This window comes from Triticum aestivum, chromosome 2D, assembly GCF_018294505.1.
Source record: "Triticum aestivum cultivar Chinese Spring chromosome 2D, IWGSC CS RefSeq v2.1, whole genome shotgun sequence".
Lineage (NCBI taxonomy): Eukaryota > Viridiplantae > Streptophyta > Magnoliopsida > Poales > Poaceae > Triticum > Triticum aestivum.
This window is the reverse complement of record NC_057799.1, coordinates 113,683,729-113,705,574: the sequence shown is the minus strand read 5'-3', so window position 1 is coordinate 113,705,574 and position 21,846 is coordinate 113,683,729. Positions and strand designations below refer to the sequence as shown.

The 21,846-nt window shown below is 43.7% G+C and overlaps 4 protein-coding genes across 15 annotated transcripts; 3 read left to right on the top strand and 1 right to left on the bottom strand.

Moving 5' to 3' along the window:
- Window positions 1-927: 927 nt before the first annotated feature.
- Window positions 928-5,247, bottom strand: LOC123052016 (50S ribosomal protein L7/L12). 11 transcript variants are annotated; one of them, XM_044475044.1, is made up of 3 exons: window positions 4,698-5,247; window positions 1,320-1,345; window positions 928-1,234 (listed from the first exon to the last, which is right to left on the bottom strand). In XM_044475044.1, exon 1 carries the CDS (start codon window positions 5,198-5,200, stop codon window positions 4,712-4,714), a length of 489 nt encoding a protein of 162 aa, XP_044330979.1. In that variant the 5' UTR covers window positions 5,201-5,247; the 3' UTR covers window positions 928-1,234; window positions 1,320-1,345; window positions 4,698-4,711. The 11 variants fall into 11 exon arrangements, with proteins under 11 accessions (XP_044330979.1, XP_044330986.1, XP_044330981.1 ...); XM_044475051.1 differs by having other exon boundaries at window positions 1,320-1,341; XM_044475046.1 differs by having other exon boundaries at window positions 4,703-5,247.
- A 114-nt stretch (window positions 5,248-5,361) lies between these two features.
- Window positions 5,362-10,460, top strand: LOC123052015 (apoptotic chromatin condensation inducer in the nucleus). Of its 2 annotated transcripts, none has more exons than XM_044475038.1 (6): window positions 5,362-5,547; window positions 5,859-5,936; window positions 6,619-8,354; window positions 8,764-8,952; window positions 9,040-9,191; window positions 9,588-10,460. In XM_044475038.1, the coding sequence occupies exons 3-6, from the start codon at window positions 6,635-6,637 to the stop codon at window positions 10,062-10,064; spliced, it is 2,538 nt and encodes an 845-aa protein (XP_044330973.1). In that variant the 5' UTR covers window positions 5,362-5,547; window positions 5,859-5,936; window positions 6,619-6,634; the 3' UTR covers window positions 10,065-10,460. The 2 variants fall into 2 exon arrangements, with proteins under 2 accessions (XP_044330973.1, XP_044330974.1); XM_044475039.1 differs by having other exon boundaries at window positions 5,449-5,764.
- A 3,326-nt stretch (window positions 10,461-13,786) lies between these two features.
- Window positions 13,787-18,073, top strand: LOC123052014 (uncharacterized). The gene is made up of 12 exons (XM_044475037.1): window positions 13,787-14,082; window positions 14,213-14,300; window positions 14,581-14,680; window positions 14,767-14,840; window positions 15,044-15,112; window positions 15,230-15,307; window positions 15,601-15,725; window positions 16,194-16,266; window positions 16,655-16,713; window positions 16,804-17,181; window positions 17,412-17,514; window positions 17,603-18,073. The coding sequence occupies exons 1-12, from the start codon at window positions 13,979-13,981 to the stop codon at window positions 17,813-17,815; spliced, it is 1,464 nt and encodes a 487-aa protein (XP_044330972.1). The 5' UTR covers window positions 13,787-13,978; the 3' UTR covers window positions 17,816-18,073.
- Window positions 18,074-18,328: 255 nt separating this feature from the next.
- LOC123052013 (uncharacterized J domain-containing protein C4H3.01) lies at window positions 18,329-21,718 on the top strand. Its single transcript, XM_044475036.1, has 5 exons — window positions 18,329-18,682; window positions 19,015-19,089; window positions 19,971-20,110; window positions 20,725-20,862; window positions 20,925-21,718. The coding sequence occupies exons 1-5, from the start codon at window positions 18,454-18,456 to the stop codon at window positions 21,147-21,149; spliced, it is 807 nt and encodes a 268-aa protein (XP_044330971.1). The 5' UTR covers window positions 18,329-18,453; the 3' UTR covers window positions 21,150-21,718.
- Window positions 21,719-21,846: the final 128 nt, after the last annotated feature.

Sequence of the window (21,846 nt, the reverse complement as noted above, 5' to 3'; positions counted from 1 at the left end):
CTTGGAGAGGTTCCCCGGTTCCCGGCGATCACACAAGTAGATCCATGTTTGCTGCTTGCACAAGTATCATTATCGGTGATGGTAACAAGGCCAGGTTCTGGCAAGATGATTAGGTGGATGGCCTCTCTCCGGTCCAGATGGCGCCCTTGTTTTTCAATATACCAAGGAAGAAACCCATTTTTTTGTCAAGGATGCTATGAACAATGGCTTCTGGATGCGGGGTGATAGGGTGAAGATGGCCCGATCTTCCAATGAGATGATGACTATTGATTTAGTGGAGTCGACTTTGATGATCCGACTACAAACGTGCAATAATGTTGCACCTTAGAAATCGCTAAATCAATCTCCTAAAGTTTACTAACCATGCTAGAAGCACGATCAATCTGACCACGAAAGTCGGAGTCTGCTTCCATTTGTGGCTGCTCCTTAAGAATCATAAGTGGATGGCGGACAAACTGCTTATGAGGGAGTGGCCTACTGAACCCATGTGCAAATTATGCGATCAACATCCTGAGTTGGCGGTCCATATGCTGCACCTTTGCCTGTCCGCCCGACATGTTTGGTTTTTGTTCCAAAGTTCTTACCATGAGATGGCAACAATTGGAGCCTTGACCATGACCATCGAGGCGTGGTGGAGAGGACTGCGGTAGTTAACGCCCAAAGCCAAGAGAAAATATAGTCTTTGTCAGCAGTGTGCTATGTTGCCAAGTACCCCTGAAAAGAGCGAAACCTAAGAAACTTTGATAGAAAATCATCCTTGGTGATTACGGTGGTAAAGTTGATTGTAGATGACTTATGCTCCGGATGGAGACGAGCAAGATATATACTAGCTTAGAGGACAGACTATGTCGTTCCTTATTTATGTTTCCCCCCTTCCTTTTGTTTCTATCCCCGGCTATCCTCAGTCATTGTATTTTTCTTTCCTACTATCGAAGAAGGTTCTTACCCCATCTTTATAAATAAAGCAAACACCACCACAAACAAGTCTCATCCGAAAACTGGAAGTTCACAACAACAACAAAAAAAAGGTACAAAAGGAAGAAGAGCTAGTTTGGACAGGACCAAACAAATTAAAAGGTACCAATTGGGGGCAACAACAACTCAAGCCTACTAAGAAAGACACGCCTCAAGGAGGATAGGTAACCATAAGAGGGCATGCAACAAGCTCCTTGTACTTGCTCGTCAAGGGGTCGATGGCCGTCCACTCATGCTCCTTGCTCACGGGCTTCCATGGCTGCAAAAACCCACGTAGTTTGAATATAGCATCAGTGGCACCTGTGAGGGGAGTCCACGTAGTTTGAATATAGCATCAGTGGCACCTGTGAGGGGAGTATGCTCCTGCTGGCTACGTAAAAAAAAAGAGACAAGATAATAGTAAAGAGAAAGATACCCATTGTCAAGAAAAGCAAGTACGCATTCACCGAAGACAACTATTTTACTTCTAGAACTTTGTCAATTCTGAGTTAGTACCCCAACTCAAAAATCACCTCTAAAAAGTTCTATAATTTTCGTAGATAGAACATGCATCCACCATGGCACAGAAAAATCAAATTTTAATTCGATCTAAAGCAGTAGCTAGAAACAAAAATAAGATAAATTCAGTATTCCAAGCCCAGTGTGATTTGGTACTGTTCAATCACAACAAATCTTGTATTCAACTTTTTAAATCTGAAATTTTGTGTCATGGTAGAACTTTACCCATATGGTAGAATTTTTTTTGAGGATTCTTTTTTATAACTACAATGGTATGATTTTTTGGGTTGCGAGTACTGGGAGCATCCTGGTGACAATTGACAGGCCTAACTGATCGCCCTCCTGGAATACCTGTTTTCGATGAAATTCCAGCATTTCAAACATATTAAAAATCTCATATCTACAGTACATTATACGTGCTAGACTCCATCGCCACTTTGCGCTTACCACGTAACAAGTTTGTTTAACAAGGCACGCATGGCATTGGGAAGTCAGAATTTTTTGCACTGCGGTGTCACAAAGACAAAAATATAGTTTGCATGATGTTCCCCGTTTGGCTCCATCAGAGATATTTGATTTTGCGACCTTGAAATCGGAGATGTTCAATTTTGCAACTCTGTATTTTGGTATGAAGGATACTATCGGATCACTATGTCTCTATCGTCTGAAGACAAGAATACATCTCTGATTTAGTATGGAGAATAGCAGCCGCAGGCAACACCCCGAAAAGAAAATCAAGTACAGCAACGGGCAAACAAAAAAACTCCAACATAGATGAACAGCTAACAGGCAGGCAATGTTACCTAACGTGACAAAAGCACAATGTCTAACCAGTTTCAATAGATTCTCAGTGAAAAGGAGCTAAAGCACAATGCTGCAAAAACAGCTGACCAGTTTTAATAGATTTCCAGTGAAAGGAGATCTCAAACAATGGCAGAATAACTTGTAAAAGCTGGTGTCATGGATCAACATAGCTGGCACACACACTCTCAGGATTAACATAGCAAACCTTTGGCCTTAGCGCCATACTCACATGAACATGTTGATGCAAAGTGATCCAAGACAAGCAAACTTTTGCTAATTTCAAGGTTTTACATCCAGAAATTACCTTACATCAACAGATTGGCAGCTCAATTTTTGCTGCAGAGATTATGTAGCTTAAATATTCACCCACTAGCCCCTACTTTAAGCATAAATAATATACAGTTGAAATAACCATTGTAGCAATATAAGAAGTTTATAAACAGCAGAGGGACTAATCTCATTCAACACTCTTAATTTCGAGCTATTATAACATGCACTATGGGAATTTACAAGTCACGCCGCAAGCCATGCTGTCCATACAACTTATTCAAGAAATTTAATTCCCATTCATATCGACATCCAAAAAGTATGTTTGTGTATGAAATCAACTGTAAGAAAATCAGCTTTGAAGATTCCACTAGTGGATGCTTGAATCTACAAAGTCTTTTGTTCTGTAAGACCCCTGCTGTCTAGCTTCTAGACCCGACAATGTATCATCCAGCACCAAAATGATGCATTTACTTAAAATGTTTCCCTTGTAACATAATAGTCATACAACTAAAACTCTTACAAGGACATCTTTGATGCCAAGTGGTCTAAAACATGCAATTTTTTGCTAATTACTAAGATTTGACATAAAGAAGTGACCTTACAGTTACAGATTGGCAGCTCATTTTTTGCTGCAGAGATTATGTAGCTTATATATTCACCCATCAGCCCCTATTTTCAGCATATACAATATGTCATTGAAATAACCATTCTACTATCAGAAAGTTTGAACAACAGAAGGATTAATCTCAGTCAACATTATTAGTTTTGAGCTTTTATAAAGCACATTATGGAAGTTTACAAGAAATGCCACAAGGTTTGGTTCTCCATGCTGTTCATACAACTTATTCAAGAATTCTGATTTCCCTACATAACTACGTACAAAGCTTATGTTCGTTTCTATGGAATCAACTGTAAGAAAATCAGCTTTGAAGATTCAACTAGTGGATGCTTGAAGGTACCAACTATTTTGTTTTGTAAGCTCCCTGATAGGCTGATAATACAACCATGAAATCTGGTCCACATATCAGCTTCAGCTGACAGTGTATCATCCTGCACCAAAATGATGCAGATGCTTCAAATACTCGCCTTGTAGCAGAACAAAAACACAACCAAACTCTTACGAAGGATAACTTCATATATCTACATTCTACGGAAACATTTTCAGTTAGCCATTTCTAACTACTAAATCCCTTGCCTTTCAGGTTAATTCATTATAAGACAACGGCTAACGACTTAGCATTCGATTTTGAACAACTTCTTACATGCCGATACTCTACAACGCGTCAACACCTATAAAGTGGCAAACACCTATAAAGGGATAAACATTTTATGATCAAAATAAGTGGTCAACGAGACCTTTATCAATTATACATCATCTTCATGATTACAATCTCTTGCTTTATTGTTTCACAGCAGAACCGTAAGTCATGGGTCTTTGGACTGATTATCCAAACTGTTCACAGTTGCTAAATTTAAGATACTGGCCATGGCATCAGATGTCTTAGATTCAAGTGCGCTACTACCAAACTTCGCTACCCATACCTCCATCCCCAATCAAAGTCCATCCGTTAAAGAAACAACACATCTCAGTTTCGTGGGTAAATAACCATGCAAAGCATATGAACTTCACCTTCACAAACATCAATTTCAAGCAAGTGAGCACATCTTGTCCATCCAGACGAATCTACGCTTCGTCCTCACCAATGTGCTCATGATAATGTTTCATGCACTTTGACATAGAATGGATGCCATCTCATGTTGGCATCATTCCACATCAACAAATAACAGAAACTAGCATATTCTAACCACCAGATACAGTAATGCCAACAAGAATGGCATCCCAGCTACAGTAACCAGCAAGAATGGCATCTTCGTACACTTTCACACTAGTCAATGTAGCTATTGAAATGTTTAATCCAGACTAGTAGGATAGCGCACAACACAGCAACACCTTATTGCGTGATCCAGGAAGATATACCAGTGATTATGCTTCGAGGCTAGTCATAAGCTACAACAATGCAAGCAAACCCTGCATCTTCTTATACCCCTACCTAATTGCTCCAATCCCAACAAACTCCAATTCAAAACAAATTAACACACACATAAGATTTGCATCATCTAGGAACGGTAGGAATCGAAAATGGGGACACCTTACGGCTCTGGATCACTCGAGCGCAACGGCAGCTCCGGCGGCCTTGAGCTTGGCGGCGAGAGCCTCGGCCTCCTCCTTGGGCAGCCCCGCGCGCACCACGACCGGCGCCTTCTCCACCAGCTCCTTGGCCTCCTTGAGCCCCAGGTCCGTCATCGCGCGCACCTCCTTGATGATCTTGATCTTGGCCGCCGCGTCGTACTTCTCGATCTTGACGTCGAACGCCGTCTTCACCGCCGCGGCCTCCTCGGCCCCCGCCGACCCGGAGGCCGCATCCCCGGCTGCGCCAGGACCTAATCCGGCAGCTGGGTTGGAGGTGAGCGAGAGGCGTAGCTTGAGGCGCATGAGGGCCGAGTAGTCATCCAGCTCGGCCGAGGAGAGCGCCAGGAGCTCGTCCGCGATGCGCGACAGCTTCGGGTCCTCGCCGGCGGCGGTCGCCGCCGCCGTGGAGAGGCGGCGGAGGCGGGGGATCAGCGGCGCGAATTTGGAGGAGAAGAGTGGCATTTTGGTAAATTTCGGGAATCGCGGGGTGGGCGGTAGGGTTTTGCCTCTTCCACGAGAGCATTATAGATAGATCAGGAAAACGGAAACAAATAGTTCGCCCACTCACAGGGAAAGCGTATTTTGTAAAGGATATGAGAGGCGTTTTCACCCATTCGCAGCCCCACCTGTCAGCGACCATCGAGCACCCGCTGGCCGCTGCTCTTCCAAGATAGCAACTGCCCATATGACCCCACCAGGGAGGCACTCTGCGCAGCGCCAACACCACGCCATTCTCTTCTCTCTCTGGCCGCGGCGCGGCGGGGCGAAAGCAAAACCCTCGTCGGAATCGACGCCGCGGCGGCCGGCGGGTAGAATCACGGGTCCCGATCATGCGAAAATCGATTCCGCACTCCGCCTCCTCTCCTCCCCCTCCCATGGAGTCGTAGTCTGCTAGATTCTCCCGCCCGCTCCCTTTTGCTGCGGTTTTTTTTGGGACTTTTTTTGCGAGGTTTTCGGCGCTCCTTTTTTTTTGGGGGGTTGTTTCCTTCCGGGGGGCGCGCGGTCTCCGGGGGTCCGCGGCGGCCGGTCCGTGCAGTCGCCGTCCCGTCGCGTGCTTTGCAAAATTCCAGTAGGGTTTTGTGGCTTGGGGTTTTGATCTGGTGCGCCTGCATGCCTGCAGGTTTCTGAATTTCGAGGCTCGCTGAAGGGCGGTCTGCGGCCGGCACCGTTGGGGATCTCGCGGCGCGGCCGTCGCTAGGTGAGCTCATCACGCCCGTCCACGCCTCCTAGGGTTTTGATGCGCCCGTGCGATTCGGACATTGTTCAGATGGTTAGGCATTAACACGCTGGATTTGAGGGGGGTTTATGAAGGGTTTAGGCGTAGGTCTGTTCTGTGAGAGGAAATCATAGTGGCCATTGTCGTTTTTCTGTTCGGGTGTTTTTTGTGGTTTCGTTATGCTCTGGAGTAAATTCTGTGGTTTTGATATAATAAATTCTGTGGTTTCGGTATGCTGGTTGTGTGCATGAATGGCCTATGCAATTTTGTTTTATGGTGGATGAATGTCCTATCCAGAATTTTCAGTTTTGAGGACTGCAATTGACAGTTTTTCACACTTATGACTTATCACACAGATGCATAGTGTGAAACCTTTTCTTTCTACATGGAGCACTTAACTTGACTATAATTTTACCCACCAATCGCCTGGTAGCTATATGTCTCTGAAGAATATTTTTGTTTAGCATGTAAATTGCTACTCTATCAGGGTTCCTACTCCCTACAATGCAAGAACATATGCATTTCATGTCTTCTGACAGTTTGCAGCAACTTAAGAAGGAGGCAGTTTTGCCTACTTCATAAATTGAAATTTGTTAACATTTTTGTTTTATTATGCTGGTAAAAATTCATGTTTAATGGTTTAGCTGATTTCTTGAGACTGCAGGATTTTTTCAGCCACAATGTCGACGTATCCTGTGCTGAATGACCAGCCAATTGATCAGTGGAACTTCACGGAACTGAAGGATGAGCTCTCTAGGAGGAACTTACCTACCGATGGCTTGAAGGATGATCTTGTGAAAAGGCTCTTTGAGGAACTTCAGGGTGATATACTTAGTGGAGAAGGGCCAGTTGGTGGATCTCCTCCCGATGATGATCTCAAAGAGGACGAAACCCCTGGTTCGGCTGATGCATCTGTTTGCCAGGCTGCGGTGGAACAAAATGTTGATGAAGGTCCTCAGGTTGCAACCCTGGAAGGATATCCTGTTGGTTCTGTTACAGAGGCTAGTGAGAAAAGTGCCGATGCTACTACAGAGGTTATTCAGGATGCTGTAGTTACTACCGAAGAAGTTAGTCGGACAACTCTTGTTGCGGAGGCTAGTGAGAAAAGTGCTGATGCTACTACAGAGGTTATTCAGGATGCTGTAGTTAGTACCGAAGAAGTTAGTCAGACAACTCTTGTTGCAGAGGCTAGTGAGAAAAGTGCCGATGCTACTACAGAAGTTAGTCAGGATGCTGTAGTTAGTACCGAAGAAGTTAGTCAGACAACTCTTGTTGCAGAGGCTAGTGAGAAAAGTGCCGATGCTACTACAGAAGTTAGTCAGGATGCTGTAGTTAGTAACGAAGAAGTTAGTCAGACGACTCTTGCTGCTGCTACTGAAGTTAGTGATGCTCCTCTTGTTGATATGGCAAAAGCTGATGAAATTTCTCCAAGTGACGCAGTGGCAACCAACGGAGATCACCTAGAATCAGCTCCAAGTGGCAGTAATGTAGTTGAGGAAGCATCTCCACAAGCTGATCGTCATAGTGAGATTATTGCAGAGAAGGCTCCAGAAGAAGGCACCATCAAGAAAGTGATTGCTAATTATCTACCATGTGACGTTGCCAGTACTGATGTCAAGTTGGATGCAACTTCTGCTAAAGACAAGTTAGATGCTGATATTGTAGAGCAAGATGCAGTATCATCGCCTCCAGATGCTAGTGTTTCACATGTTGATCCATTGGATGTTGATGCTGTTGCAGCTGCACCAGGACAAAATGCTGAGACCCTGGTTCCTGTGATAGATTTGAGTGATAATGCTTTGATGAATGGCAAGGACCTCGAAGATTCTGGGCGCACAAACAGTACCTGCAAACCAACCGTGGAAGGGACAAAAGACCAGGTAACCGAGGCCAATCCTGTTCTAGGTTCTCAAATCAAGTGTGTTCCGATTCCGCATGACAATATATCAACTAATGTAAAAGGTGACCTGAATGCTGACAATTCTGATTTGGAAATAGAGGTTAAGAGGGATATGGTCAAACCAGCATGCAACATTCCCTCCATAGGTGATGATTTGCAGGCATTGGACGATGACAAAGAGTTGTCTAAGAACGGGACCCCATTGCAAGAAATAGAATCTAAAACCAATATGATCTTGGACAAGAAAGAGGACAGTCCTGATGGCGCTTTTCCTGAAAAACTAAATTTAGACAGGAGCTCGATGGAGGAGGATGTGATGGAAAGTAAGCATGTTGATACCATTATCAGATCTGGAGTAAAGACTGCGGTTACCTCAGACCATGAAGAGGTAAAAGAGGTGATCCTCTTTAATACTGTTGCCAATGATTCATCTGTGGAGACAATGGATATTGTTCATGAAGAGAAGCTAGTAACTTCATCTGAAAAGAGGAAACTTGGAGGTTTGTCTTCATCCCCCTACGCATACAGTGTTGGATCATTTCCTGTATACCTTTCCTATATGAATATCTTGAGCGTTTTTGTTTTCTTCATTAAAGTATTTCATTTTCTGTGGCATGTTTTATGTATCAGTATGTGTGTGCATGTGTAAAGTTCATTGTCTGCATTACGTAATCTTTGTCATTGTGGATTTTCTGTCTTTGGTAAATCTTGCATGAAACAGTTGTACCTCACATATTCTGCTCTTGTACGGTTTTGGGAAATAGGACAATTTTTTTTGTAGTCCTTTAGTAAGATTTGTGGCCTTTGTTTCACATTGTACATTCCTCAAATAATTTTGATAACAATTTATCAATGGTTTAAATGGAGAAATCATGTCATGTTTTTGTTCTAACTCACTGTTAAATGCAGACCAAGAAGTTGTTGCGGATGAGCCCATCAAACGTCAGCGCCATGTGGATACTCTCAAAATTCCTAAGCAACAAACATCAAAACTAAGTAGCTCTGATTCTCCAAAGGTTGTGGTTCGGCCTGCTCTAAAACATTTTGTTGGCAGGTCTGATTCAACAGCAAGTGGAGGTTCTCAGAAAGAGCGGATAGGTGAGGTTTCTCGACTCTTTTAGTAAAGTAGATTCACTAGTGTACACATCATATCTAATTTTTTTCCCTTCTGTATTCATCGTTCAGTGCCACTTCCTCAGAAGCCTGCAACAACTTCCTTGAGAGTTGATCGATTTGTGCGCCCATTTACTTTGAAAGCTGTGCAAGCGCTTCTTGGTAGAACTGGATCTGTTTGCAGCTTCTGGATGGATGATATCAAGACCCACTGCTATGTTACAGTATGTCGCTAACTTCATCGTCTTATTTTACCTGTGCAGAATATTGTTAGAGGTGCATTTCAGCATTTGTTTACGCCTTCTATGACCTTTTCAGGCCTTCCCAAGTTTTGCCTTTCATGTGTTACAGCTAAAATTTGCTAAATGGTAACAAAACAGTTTGTGCTTTAGCCTGTGGCTGCTAATAAATATTCTGGTGCTTTTTTACGTGGCCCTGGTAGGGATTAATTTTTGGCTAGGTATTCTTCTGTATGATGGATGCAAACCTGAGATGTTAGCATTGTCGTGCCTTATTGTTGGTTCAGAGAATCTCGTGATGCATTACTTGTTTTACTGCTATTTCAAATTTGATAATGTCATGGTGTTGACTTGCCTGCTTGTCCTATTTCTGATCCACAGTACTCTTCAGTGGATGAAGCTGTGGCTACCAGGAATGCTGTTTACAACCTCCAATGGCCACTAAACAATGGCAGTTACTTAGCTGCCGAATTTGTTGATCCACTTGAGGTGAAGCTCAAAATCGAACACCTTCCCCCACCGCCACCGCCTACCAGCCTCAGCAAGGATACAACTCCAAATGCAGCAGCCATCCAACAAGCGGAGGCTAACCAAACCATGCTTCCCCATGGCACTGGTACCACATGGGGTCTGTCACCTACTCCACAGCCTCATACAAAGTTGTATCCCACATCTAACCCCAGGCCGGAAAGGGAGGTGCTTCCACCTCCTCCAAAGCAACCGGAAACAACTATCAAGACACTTGATGATCTCTTCAGGAGGACACAGGCATCTCCGATGATCTACTACTTGCCCTTATCGGAGGAGGAGGTGTCAGCCAAGCTTGCAGCACGCCGCAGGCGAAATTGGAGACGGTAAGGGACTCAAACCTGCTGCTCGCGCCCGGTATGTTGGTGCCTTGCTCATCTCTTATTCAGGCACAACTGGCGTGGCCAGCGGATTCTCTTCCCAGCGTGTTGCAGCAGTTAACATGAAGGCTGTGGCTACTGCTTGTAATGGTTGGTGATATTTTGCGAAGAAGCTTTGCACGGTCTTGGTCTTCATAACTGAGTAGTCCTATTGTAAATTGATCTAGCTCTATTTTCGCTTGTCCGCCTGGCTGTTAACATGCACACGTGGATTTCGATCACCGACTCAGTCATCCTTTGGATCAGTTGAGCAATGTGTTGCGTGTATGTTGATGAACCCTTGATGCTTAGGAAGTTATGAGTCCTGCTGGTTGCTCTTGTTGCGGTATCAAGTCAGCATTTCTCATGTAATCGTGAGTTTCAGTCATGTATGGTTCTGAAATTTCTTTTTGAGGGAACTTGGTCTCTTTATTTACTACTCCCTCCGGAGGGAGTATAATGCTCAAATGTACAATGGCAGTGTCCCACGGCTGTAATAGCCACACATATCGACCACGATCTAGGGATATGACTACTGTAGCACTAGGTTTTTTGAGGGGGTAAGCTAAATTTCATTGATCAAAAGTAGCATGGAGAGGAATACAAATTGGATCGTGGGGGGTGAACCAAACATGGTGCCCCTTGTCCAAAGTTTTCGCAAATTTAGCTAAACTATCTGCATCTGTGTTCACAGCTCGCCCTTCAAAGTTCAATTTACAGTTGTAGTTTGTTGCTCGGTGCTGTATTTCCTTAATGGTATGCCCATATCTGCTGTCCGTTCGCTTCTCAATATCGCTAACCACCTGCTTCGAGTCCGATGCAACAATGAAATTTTGAAGGAGCAAGTCATCGGCAAGGCACAAGGGTTCACAACAGGCTATCGCTTCCGGTGCTGCAACCTCGTTAATTCCATGGGTGGTAAGGGCCGGACTGCCAAGGAAAAGGCCAGTTGCATCCCTGCACACTGCTGCTGCAGAGCGCGCTATGCCATTGCGAGCCAGACTGGCGTCTATATGGATCTTCGCATATCCTGGCGGAGGTGCCTTTGGTCTTTCAGCAGCGACCCTAGGTGCAACTCGGTTTCTTACCACCTTTTGCGGGATTAACTCGAGATCTGCTATGAACCTGTTGATGAAAAGGTGTGTGGCCGAAGGGTGTTGACAAACTTCCTCATGGATAATCTGTCACCGAGAGCCTGACGAAGGATCCATGTGATAGTGTCTCAAACTCTCAATCATCGAAAACAACCATTGCCTTGCACTAGGCTCCGTTGTGTTCACACAAGTGTTCCGCTAGCTCCCCATTGACGAGTGCCCAAACACACCTCGCCATGGTACATTCAAGAAAAGAATGTCTCAAAGAATCCACAACTCCACATAATGCACATGAGTTTGTAGTGGACATTTTTCGATGAGCTCTAACATCCTCTGTTGGCAGCGAGTTCTTTGCTAGCCTCCAAAGAAACATACGTATCTTTCCGGGGACTGGTGTTTTCCATAGCAACTTCCATGATGCCGCATCTCGGTCATTACTGGACGATCCAGAGGAACCATCTAGCCAAGCTTCTCTCCTTAACTTTGTTGCATCTCGGTCATTACTTTTTTTTTGAGACTAACTCGCAAAGCCTTTATTAAACCGTCACAATGTTTACAGGGACGAAAGAAAGATTCCCGGGATGTCCTAACCAAACATGGCGGCCAACCTCGAGAGAAAGTGCGTGCTTTGCAAGTTTGTGAGTTTCAAAATTTGAGCTCCTAAATTCATGAACTATGTTACAAAAATGAAAATCTGAAGACCTATCTATAATTTCTTTGATGACTGATCCATAAGCTGCAGACGTGCCATTCCTCACATCATCTATCACCACCTTGCAATCTGATGCAACATGGATGTTCTGGACGTATAGATCTATTGGATGCATCTCGGTCATTACTATAGCACTAGGTAAGGGCTTGCCAACTGGCGGTCCTACTTGGGTTGCGGTCCACTAAGCACCCTGGTCGCTTTTTCGTAACCTGGAGCTGTTCGCGTCCAGAACTAGGAACCATTTTGGGAATCTTCCCGAAAGTTTTTATCTTCTCTTTTTTTCTGCCTTTTCACATTTTCTTGATTTTTGAGTTTATTAATTCATGAAAAAAATTCAAAATATTTTTTTCATATACATGTTTTTATTAATTCGAAGATATTTTTAAAATTCGTGAATTGTCTTGAATTTGTGCACTTTCTAAATTTTGAGATTTTTTCTGGATTCAATAATGTTTTCATATTTGCGAACATTTTTTTCTTCTGAATTTGTGTTTTCTGTTGAATCCACGAACAATTTTTATATTCTCAAACATTTTTGTTCACAACTTTTTTGAATTCATGAACAAAATTTTATGTTCGTGAATATTTTCAAATTCACAAACAAAATTCAATTATGCAAACAAATTCCAATTCATGAACAATTTTTATATCCACGACCCTTTTTTTGTTTCACGAACTTCTTTAATAATTAGAAGTATAAACCCAACTTATTTTGTTTTTTAGAGCAATCCTGAAAATAGAGAAAGCACAAATTAATATGTGAAAAAGAAACGAAAGAAAAAGATGTCCCTGTCGGACACCCTGCACGTGACTCGTTGGGATTGAGAGGGTACCGTGTTCCTGACCAGGCGCATGAACGGGTCGATGTCCTACAGTAGGTGTGTTGCGCTCCTATGGCGACCTGTTCGTGAGCCTGGACAAAGATTTTAAGAATAATGTTCCTTATTTTTTTTAAATGTAGGAAAATATGGCGACCACTTCCCTCATATCTCTCTCTCATACACACGCATATCTGGCGTTGCTCTCTCGCATCCTCACCATCACGCCGACAAATCCATTCATGTCCAGATCTAGCATGCATAAAAAGATAGGAGGGAGAAGGACTGCATGTATCGACTATAGAGGGGAGGCGACTATAGACAATATTTAGGGGAAGCATGATGCGGGGATACCAATATCAAGAGTACCAAGATACGGATCACCCAGGTAAAGCAAAATGTTTTGTGTGCGAAAGGTTATATCATTGGCAGTGAAAAGGATGTTACTATATGTTGTCATCGGACCAGTGCCTAGGGAAAGAGCACATACTCGCTGCCGCTGTACCAACACTGCCGAGTGAGCACTCCCACATCGCCACGTCGCGGTCACACGCCGCCTCCTGCTCATCGACCCACATGCCAACAACAACATGATCCGACCATGGAATGACAACACAAGGAGCAGATGCCCTACTGCCGCACGGGCTTTGCCCCGACGATGGCAAGAATGAGTTGGTTTCCCAGTGGAGGCTAGGGCTCACCACCCGCGTCGCTCGTGCGGAGCAATGCGGGGCCGGCTAATTTTAGCAAGTCGGATTGATGAACGTCTTTCAGTGATTTACCAACTTCATACTCCCTCCGTTCCCAAAATAGATGACCCAACTTTGTACTAAAGTTAGTATAAAGTTGGGTCATCTATTTTGGAACGGAGGGAGTACAAGGGAGTTCACAATCTGCAAAAGATGATCATTCTCTTTGACATTTTTTTGAGGGATTGTCCTCTCACTCAAGAAGCAAATCTGTTATTTTAGTGGCAAAACACGAGTCATGTTGGGCCAAGAAAAGTACTCGTTCACGGGCCACGGCGCGTCATATTAAATATCAGCCCAATACCAGTTGTAACAGGAAAAGGCTTTGTCCTCGTCGCCGACTCTTTCTCTGTACACCCACGCAAGTTAGCTCTCTCTCTCTCCTCCACCCCGCATCCCCTTCCCCACGCACGCAAACGGCTTACCCCCGTCACGACCTCGCCGTCGCCTCGCCGCCACCGCGCACCGGGCAACCAGGAATCCGCGACCGCCGCCCTTCGAATCGCCGCGAGATGATGACCTCCCGGCGGGCCAGCAGCGGCAGCACCAGCAGCAGCTGCGCGCTCTGCGAGGGATCCAACCTCCCCTCCTGCTGCGCCGCGTGCGTCAACACGAGGTACGCTCTTCTCCGCCCCGCCCCGCCGCCCGTCCGTCCAACCCCGATTCGATCGAAGCTCGCCCTCTCCCCGGCCTGACCCTCGCCCGCCCCCCGCCTCCGCGTCGGATTTTTTTTTTGGTCTGCGCAGGCTGTTCGAGTACCACGCGACGCTGCGCCTGAGGAGGAACCTCCGCGACACCCTCCAGTCTCGCATCGCCGCGCGCCTCGAGGCCAAGGTTGATCCGTCGCTCTCGCTGTGCCCGACTCGCCCGTCCTCTCCAATTCAGTACTAAAACTAGTTTGGGTTTCGGTCTCTCGGTTTGGCAGTCTCCTTGTGTTTGTGCCTCGGGTCTGGAATCTATTGCCCGTTACATGGCTGGACCTAGAGTGATTTGTAGCTCACATTTTATCATTTTACAATTGGTGTTGGAGAACGGTACAGAAATATTATATGTTTCGAATGAAAAGTAGCACAGACAGAGTATAACTTTGGCCTGTTTCGTCTATTTCTGGCAGAGGAAAGCGGAGGAGCAGAGGATGTGGAAACTGAGCAAAGCTCACGACATCAAGGAGCTGAGGGATCGGCTCAGCGAGTTAAAGAGTCGAACTGCGTTAGGTTAATCTCTTTTACTCTTGCGGATTGTATCTTGTTACCAGTTGCCAGTTTGCGGTACTGAGTTGTGGTAATTAATGTGTTTGCAGAGAAGATGAAGATCAAGCAGGCATCGAGTGATCTCAAGGTGAAAAGTGGTACATTGAATGTGGCCTTTATCACGGTAAAATTATTTCTTTCTCAGTGTTTCTCTTTGATGAAATGTGAAATTCACTACTCCCTCCGATCCATATTACTTGTCGCTCAAACGGATGTATCTAGACGTATTTCGGTCCTAGATACCTCCGTTTGAGGAACAAGTAATATGGATCTGAGGGAGTACTAAGAAATTACTGATCCTGAATGTATCTTTTCCACCATCTTCAGCTAAAAACGAAGCAAACCGATTCATCAACGATGCACACCAATGCCATGAAAGCAGCACAGATGGGTCTTGTAAGTCCTAACATGCCTCTTCATTTCTTACTTATTATTCAATATCCATCATTTATGCGATTATGTCTGTCTGTTTTGGTATTCTCTGTAATTGAAATATTTACACTTTTGTGGCAGATGGCAACAACCTCCGAACGTCTGAAACGTCAGTCCAAAGCTGTAAAGCAGCTTTGCAGGTTGTTCCCAATGAGGCGAGTAAGTATTATGGTCTTGTCTGTTTTAGTGGCTTTGTGTTTTCTCCCTATATATGTATATTTTGAGATTCCTAGTGAGAACTTCAGTTGCATTCAACTTTGCTCATATTTAGAGCATGTGACTGTAACTAATTTACTTCTACATATTTCACACACTAGCTTTATATGTTAATAATTTAATTGTTGCATATTCACCTACTAAATTTTTCACATAAAAATGATTAATTTGATATTAATGCTACCTGAATTACCATGCATAGACAAAGATTTATATACCCAATTTTCAATTTGTAGGCTATTATAGATGGAGAAAAGAAGGATGGTCACAGTGATCCGTACGATGTTATATGTGGTGTTCGTCTACCTCGTGGTCTCGATCCACATTCAGTTCCATCAGAGGAGTTATCAGCTTCCTTGGGGTTATACTTCTTTCCTCAAACTACTACTTATTAGTTGTTCTGATATTTATAGTCTCCAATTCACCTTTTTACCTAGCTGTAACACTATGCTCTTGATTACCAGAATGATTAAATGAATGTCCATTCTTTTATGATTCATGGTCGTAAGTAAATTGCACCCTTCCGCATTCTGTTTAATCATGTAAATATCTTATATAAGATTGTTTGTTTCTAAAAAAAATCAGAGCGTAGACCATAGAGAAATGCATTTGATTTTCATTAGTTTATGCAAGTGAAAAATCAGGGCAAGAAGTTACATATGGAGTCTAACAGTCCTATTTGTGAGTTGTGACCAACAAGACTAACATGTTTTGTGTTATTGTAATATTATTTTATTGGGCTAGACAGATTGTTTGAGAACAGTTTGCATTTAGTACTGTGTGCATTTGGTTCTGAATGTTGGGTAACATAATTTTCCTTTTGTGACAGGTACATGTTGCAAGTCCTCAGCATTGCAATTCATATCCTATCCGCACCAGCCCTTCATGTAGCCGGTTTTGGGGTAAGATCCAACTATGTGCTCTTAATCTGTTGTCATAAGCTTGCTCTTGAAGTTAGCATGCTACATCTGAAGATACAATCATTCAATCCTGTCGGTCAAACAATATAAACTTCTAAGTAGTATGAATAACAACGGTCATTCTTGTCCTGTAATTGTAGTTATTTTGCCGAGAATATCTCTGTGGATATATAACTTGTATAAGCCGAGCGTAGAACCTTATACATAGTCAGCGCGATCCTTCATGTGTCATTTGTATGTATGCAAAGTATGTACATATTCTGTAAGTTAAGCCTGGTTAGATTTCTAATAGCATGAGTAGCAACATGAGCTTTCTATTGGTTATCCAGTATCTTTGTGCGGCTAATATATTATATATGCTTTGTATTAGGCTTCTTGTTCACGTGTATGGCAGCGGAGTAGCTACTGGAGCACACGACAATCCCAGAGGTACTCTGTCAAGAAAAAGGCGACATATCTCTGTCTCATTAATAATATTTAAAATCTTTATTGACGTGAGACTGTTTTCTTTTTTTCCAGCAAGGTTTACCCACTTTTTGTGCCAAGGCAAAATAATTGTTCTGTTGGAGAGGAAAATTCATGGACAGAAAGTGGTTCGGGTAGCTTTGGTGTTGATTCTGTGGACTCGGATCAGAAATCCCTTTTTGACTCCAAGAGAAGCAATAGCTTCAACTTCTCAGCCGCATCTTCTCACTCCATTGAGAGGCATCAAGACTTGCAAAGAGGGATATCTTTACTAAAAACAAGTGTGTCTGCCATCACTGCCTACTACTATAACTCATTGGGCTTGGATGTGCCACCCAATCTTTCTACTTTCGATGCATTTGCAAAGATGCTCCATATGTTGTCATCTTCAAAGACCCTTCGAGCTGCTCTTGAATCAAATATCGCCTCAAGGTACGATTTATATTGTTCTAGAGAATGGAAAGTGTATTCTGGTTCTCGACAGCGCGTACTATCTTCCATAATCTGCTGAAATTTGCAAATTATATTCATGTATCTTCCTTACAACTGCCGGAAATGTACAGCTAAAGATGTCGCAGCACTATTTGCATATAATAAAAGCCTGTTTAAAGGGGGCACGTTGAGTAAAAAATGGTTAAATGATCCTTACATTCTGTTTGCAGATCAGAAAAGCAGGCACAACAGCTAAACAGATCAATATGGAAGGCGAGTTCGGCCATCTCATCCAACAGCAGTATGCTGGACAGCACGCACACAGCTATCATGGTAAACTCCCACTTAGAGTTCTTTTTTGTTTGCATGGGATCTACTTTCAGCGCATCGCATTGCCTAATACAGTCTCTGTTTTAACCAGCCGAGCTCTCTAGATAACCTCCTCCTGAACTCGAACACGAGTTTCTTGTACACCGGTAAGCCGCCGAAGCACGGTGGAGCACAAGACAGCATTGTCGACGGGTGGGATATGGTAGAGCGTGAGATCCTGCCGCCGCCGCCGTCCCAGATCGAGGACATCGCGCAGTGGGAAAGAGCCCACACCTACGCCCGCAGTGGTTCTAAAAAGAAATGACTTGCATAATGTAAGCTTTTAGAACACCGCAAGAAGCTTCAGCTAGATGGATAGATGGATGGATGTCTGATCATATGGTTTTGGTTTGTGTATGTATAGAAGAAAGCTAACCATGGCCTATGAGTTATGCAGAAGAAGAGAAGGGCATTGTAGGGTAGAACCGATCAGCTCTGCCCCCCTGTACAGCACCTGTAATTTGTAAATATACCTGTATACATAGCATTTACTGGCAATGAATAAATATGGTACTAGCTGAAATGTTACTGCTCTTTCCTGTATCAGAAATTGAAGACTCTATGTTGCTGTACCTCTCTACAAAAGCATCTTCTGCAAAGTGAAGTACTGTAATTATTTGCTTTCAGAAAGTGTTTAACGACATCATGCCAATGTTGAGAAATGACTCGGAAGATTTGGAAGATGGATTATTTGTGTTTTAGCAACGTATAAGTGTCACTGACGAAAAAGATACCCCACCGGCAGTGTGTAAATTTTTGAGACGAGAATTTATCAACGTGTCACCGTCGGGAGGCGTTCCCTCCCTTCCAGCTTCCACCACACAACCGCCCGCCGCTCCGAGCTCCGGCTCGCCCCCTCCTCCTCCACGCGCGCCCTAGACCTGCGCCCCAGGGTCGCCGGCGATGAGCAGCCTCCGAGCCACCTCCGCCCTCCTCCACACCTACTACACTTCGTCCGCCGCTGCCTGCCGGGTCGGCGCCAGGCGGCTCGGCGGGAGCTTCCGCGTCCCGTCCAAGGCGTCGTCCGCCTTCGTGCTCGACGAGGTCGCGAGGGCGGCCGGGGGCGTGCGGAGGAGGGCCGCCACGCGCGCGGCGAGCTGGGATTCGGAGAAGTCCCCGTACGAGACGCTCGGTACGACGAAGCCATGGCCTATGATGCTAGTGAGAGAAGCGCATGGATTTGCAATTATGATTGGCGTCTCTGTTTTTGCTTTTTTATATGGGATGCTGATGATCAGTTGACCTGCCAAATCCTTTGATAGTACTGGGCCTCGATTGTTCGAATTTTGGGAATTTGTTGCTAGATTTGATCGTTGGAGGAGCTTGCTGTTGTGGTGGCTCTGTAGTTCGGTCCAAAATTGTGTGTTTCTCATAGTAGTAGCACTATAGTGTGTCCTTGTGAGATGGGTAGAGCGGTCTTAGAATTTTCTCTGTGAAACTAATGTGTGTTGTTGTGGTTTGTAGAGCTGGAAAGGGATGCCGACGAGGAAACCATAAAGGTCGCATACAGGAGATTGGCCAAGTTCTATCACCCTGATGGTTTGCTTCTTTACCCTTTTATGTATCCGCACAATGTGGCCGTTCTATTCACTGCGTTCCACACATTAACTTTTTTAGGTAGTGTTTCCTTGCTTACAATTCACACGATTCAGACAAATATGTTGTTTGTTAATTCATACGCCTTTACTATTCAGACTTAAGTAAATAGTAAGCGTTGTGTTATTGAGTAAAATGTGTGTGTATTCACAAAAAAAGGAAGGATGTGGGCATATGCTTGTTTTTCAATGAATTCTGTTTGCCAGAGTGTAAGCTTCACACATAGGCGCACGATGATGACTATTTATTAGTTTACAGTATTTGACTCAGTAAGTTTAATTATTTGGTTGTATGCTGTGGATTCAGTCATAAAACAACAATTGCACCATGTACTGGTGATATCATTTTTCATGCAGGATTTCTGTTTCGCTACATATCAACTTAAATGTGCTGGAAGAGTGTAAAAAGGTGTATTTGTCTTAGAACCGTGTTTTGCACAGCATATAGCTGTGTTGCCATGCACAAGTATCTATCACGTTGATAGTATAATAGGGTCCCATATTTTGGTGGACCAACAGTCGATTCCTCCATTCATAGCTACTACCTCCGTTCCAAAAATAAGTGTCGTGCTTTTAGTTCAAATTTGAACTAAAACCACGACACTTATTTTTGGAACGGAGGGGTATTTATCTTCTGACTGGGAAATGTGTACCAAACTACACAAACACAAGTTGTGATAGGCTTATAGTTTACCTACAGCTGTGGAGGAAACTCTTACCGTCAGAATATAGTAGACACTGTTTTTTAAGTAAATCATGCTATTTTGCATGCATAACCAAATAATAAGCTAATTTGTTCTATCTGATTATTTTGTCGTCTCAAAGTTTATGATGGTAAGGGAACCCTTGAGGAAGGAGAGACTGCTGAAGCCCGTTTCATCAAAATCCAAGCAGCATATGAGCTGTTGATTGATGACGAAAGGAGAAAGGCATACGATAAAGAGCATTTTGTGAATCCAATGAAGGTCTGAATTTCCATGCTCAACTACTTTACTTATTGTGATGATCTGATGGTACATGGCAAGAAGTTGCATGTTCATTAATTATTTTTGCTACTCCCTCCGTTCGGAATTACTTGTCACAAAAATGGATGTATCTACAACTAAAATACATCTAGATACATTCATTTCTTGGACGAGTAATTCCGAACGGAGGGAGTACTTGTCTTAAATCCATGTAGGTCTGCTAGTGTTAACCACATAAACGAGTTACATAGCAGATTTTTCTTCTAATATGAGTCTGAAAAAAGGAATTTATTAAACCTAGCATCTCTTTATCCTTGTGAGCAAACCCATATATACCCTTGGGTTGGGGATTATCATCCAACACGCTGTTCCTGGACTGGGCCAGCGGTAACGGAATTCAGGAACAACCAATGGATGTCAATACAAGTCAGATTCTAACTGGAACCTCCCATGTATCACAATTAAATAATTAAACATTCTACAGTATTGTGTAACTATAGGAGAACATAGAGAGATTCAAAAGTCTTGTATCTCTATGATAACTTGAAATTGAGAGTGCTGAGGTGAAAAAAGGTATTCCTGCAAATCCTGAAAAATATATTTCTGTTGATCAGGCTTCTCAGGCATGGATGGAGTGGGTGATGAAAAAGCGAAAAGCTTTTGATAAACGTGGCGACATGGCAGTAGCTGCTTGGGCCGAGCAACAGCAACGAGAATTGACGCTTCGGGCGCGACGTCTCTCTAGGTCGAAGGTAATTATAAGACACTAATCCTGCATGGTGTACTATGGTTTACTTAGAACTGCTGGATCCAGGTTGACCCAGAGGAGGAAAGGAGATTACTCGCCAAGGAAAGGAAGGCATCGATGGAGTTCTACAGCACAACTCTAAAAAGACATACCCTCGTATTACGGAAGAGAGACATCATGCGCAAGAGAGAAGAGGAAGACAAGATGAGTGAGATCAGTAGACTTCTAGCTGCCGAGGGGCTTGAGTTAGATACAGACGAAGATGATGATGACACAACTTTCTTGAAGTAATTCTATCCAGTATTTACCCCAACCCTCGTCCCAGAAAGCCCTGCAAGGTTTCGCTGAAGTTACTTCCATCCATCGAGCTGCAGTATATAAGGCTAAGTGAAACCCGGCCTTGTTGGACACGATTAGTCGTACACTGTTAACTGTTGGATCAGGAAATCCTATCTGCGCTGATGTAGGATTGTCCCATGGAGCAGAGAGAGGAGGGGAGTGAAGTGATTCTTCAGTGCTGATTGATACAGTTCCGCAGTGTAATCGGCGAAGGATGGATGCAAGACTTGCAATAGCTACGACTATCAGATGTGTATACTTGTTACATGCAAGATGTAATTATGTTAAGGTGGTATCCAGGCGCTGTTACCAGCTGCGTGTAACCGTGGCCCTGTGTTATACTGTAGAAGGCAGATGAAGCAGCCAGGTTTGTGTTTCAGCCTAGATTCTTCCCGTGGCTGGGCACTGTTTCATTACCTGTTATACTACTACAATGCATGATTCGCTTGTCGTCCTTGTTAAAATCTGAAGGCTCCTGAATGATGATGAATACTACCAAGTGATTGCTAGTAACGTGGATATACACATTGTCGCATGCCTGTCTGATGGTGAAACCTCCTACCGCTTCTTCCAATTCCTCTCAAATTTTCTGATTGATTTTATTTTGACACAAAGGAAATATATTTATATCGCGGAGCCTCTACGAAAA

Bases quoted from the DNA above. Each gene is read 5' to 3' on its own strand.
- LOC123052016 (XM_044475041.1), bottom strand. From the start codon at position 5,200: ATGCCACTCTTCTCCTCCAAATTCGCGCCGCTGATCCCCCGCCTCCGC.
- LOC123052015 (XM_044475038.1), top strand. From the start codon at position 6,635: ATGTCGACGTATCCTGTGCTGAATGACCAGCCAATTGATCAGTGGAAC. The intron at 8,953-9,039 runs GTGAGGTTTCTC...TTCATCGTTCAG, and splicing joins TTCTCAGAAAGAGCGGATAG to TGCCACTTCCTCAGAAGCCT. The intron at 9,192-9,587 runs GTATGTCGCTAA...TCTGATCCACAG, and splicing joins AGACCCACTGCTATGTTACA to TACTCTTCAGTGGATGAAGC.
- LOC123052014 (XM_044475037.1), top strand. From the start codon at position 13,979: ATGATGACCTCCCGGCGGGCCAGCAGCGGCAGCACCAGCAGCAGCTGC. The intron at 14,681-14,766 runs GTTAATCTCTTT...ATGTGTTTGCAG, and splicing joins AAAGAGTCGAACTGCGTTAG to AGAAGATGAAGATCAAGCAG. The intron at 14,841-15,043 runs GTAAAATTATTT...CACCATCTTCAG, and splicing joins TGAATGTGGCCTTTATCACG to CTAAAAACGAAGCAAACCGA.
- LOC123052013 (XM_044475036.1), top strand. From the start codon at position 18,454: ATGAGCAGCCTCCGAGCCACCTCCGCCCTCCTCCACACCTACTACACT. The intron at 18,683-19,014 runs GTACGACGAAGC...TGTGGTTTGTAG, and splicing joins GTCCCCGTACGAGACGCTCG to AGCTGGAAAGGGATGCCGAC. The intron at 19,090-19,970 runs GTTTGCTTCTTT...GTCGTCTCAAAG, and splicing joins CAAGTTCTATCACCCTGATG to TTTATGATGGTAAGGGAACC.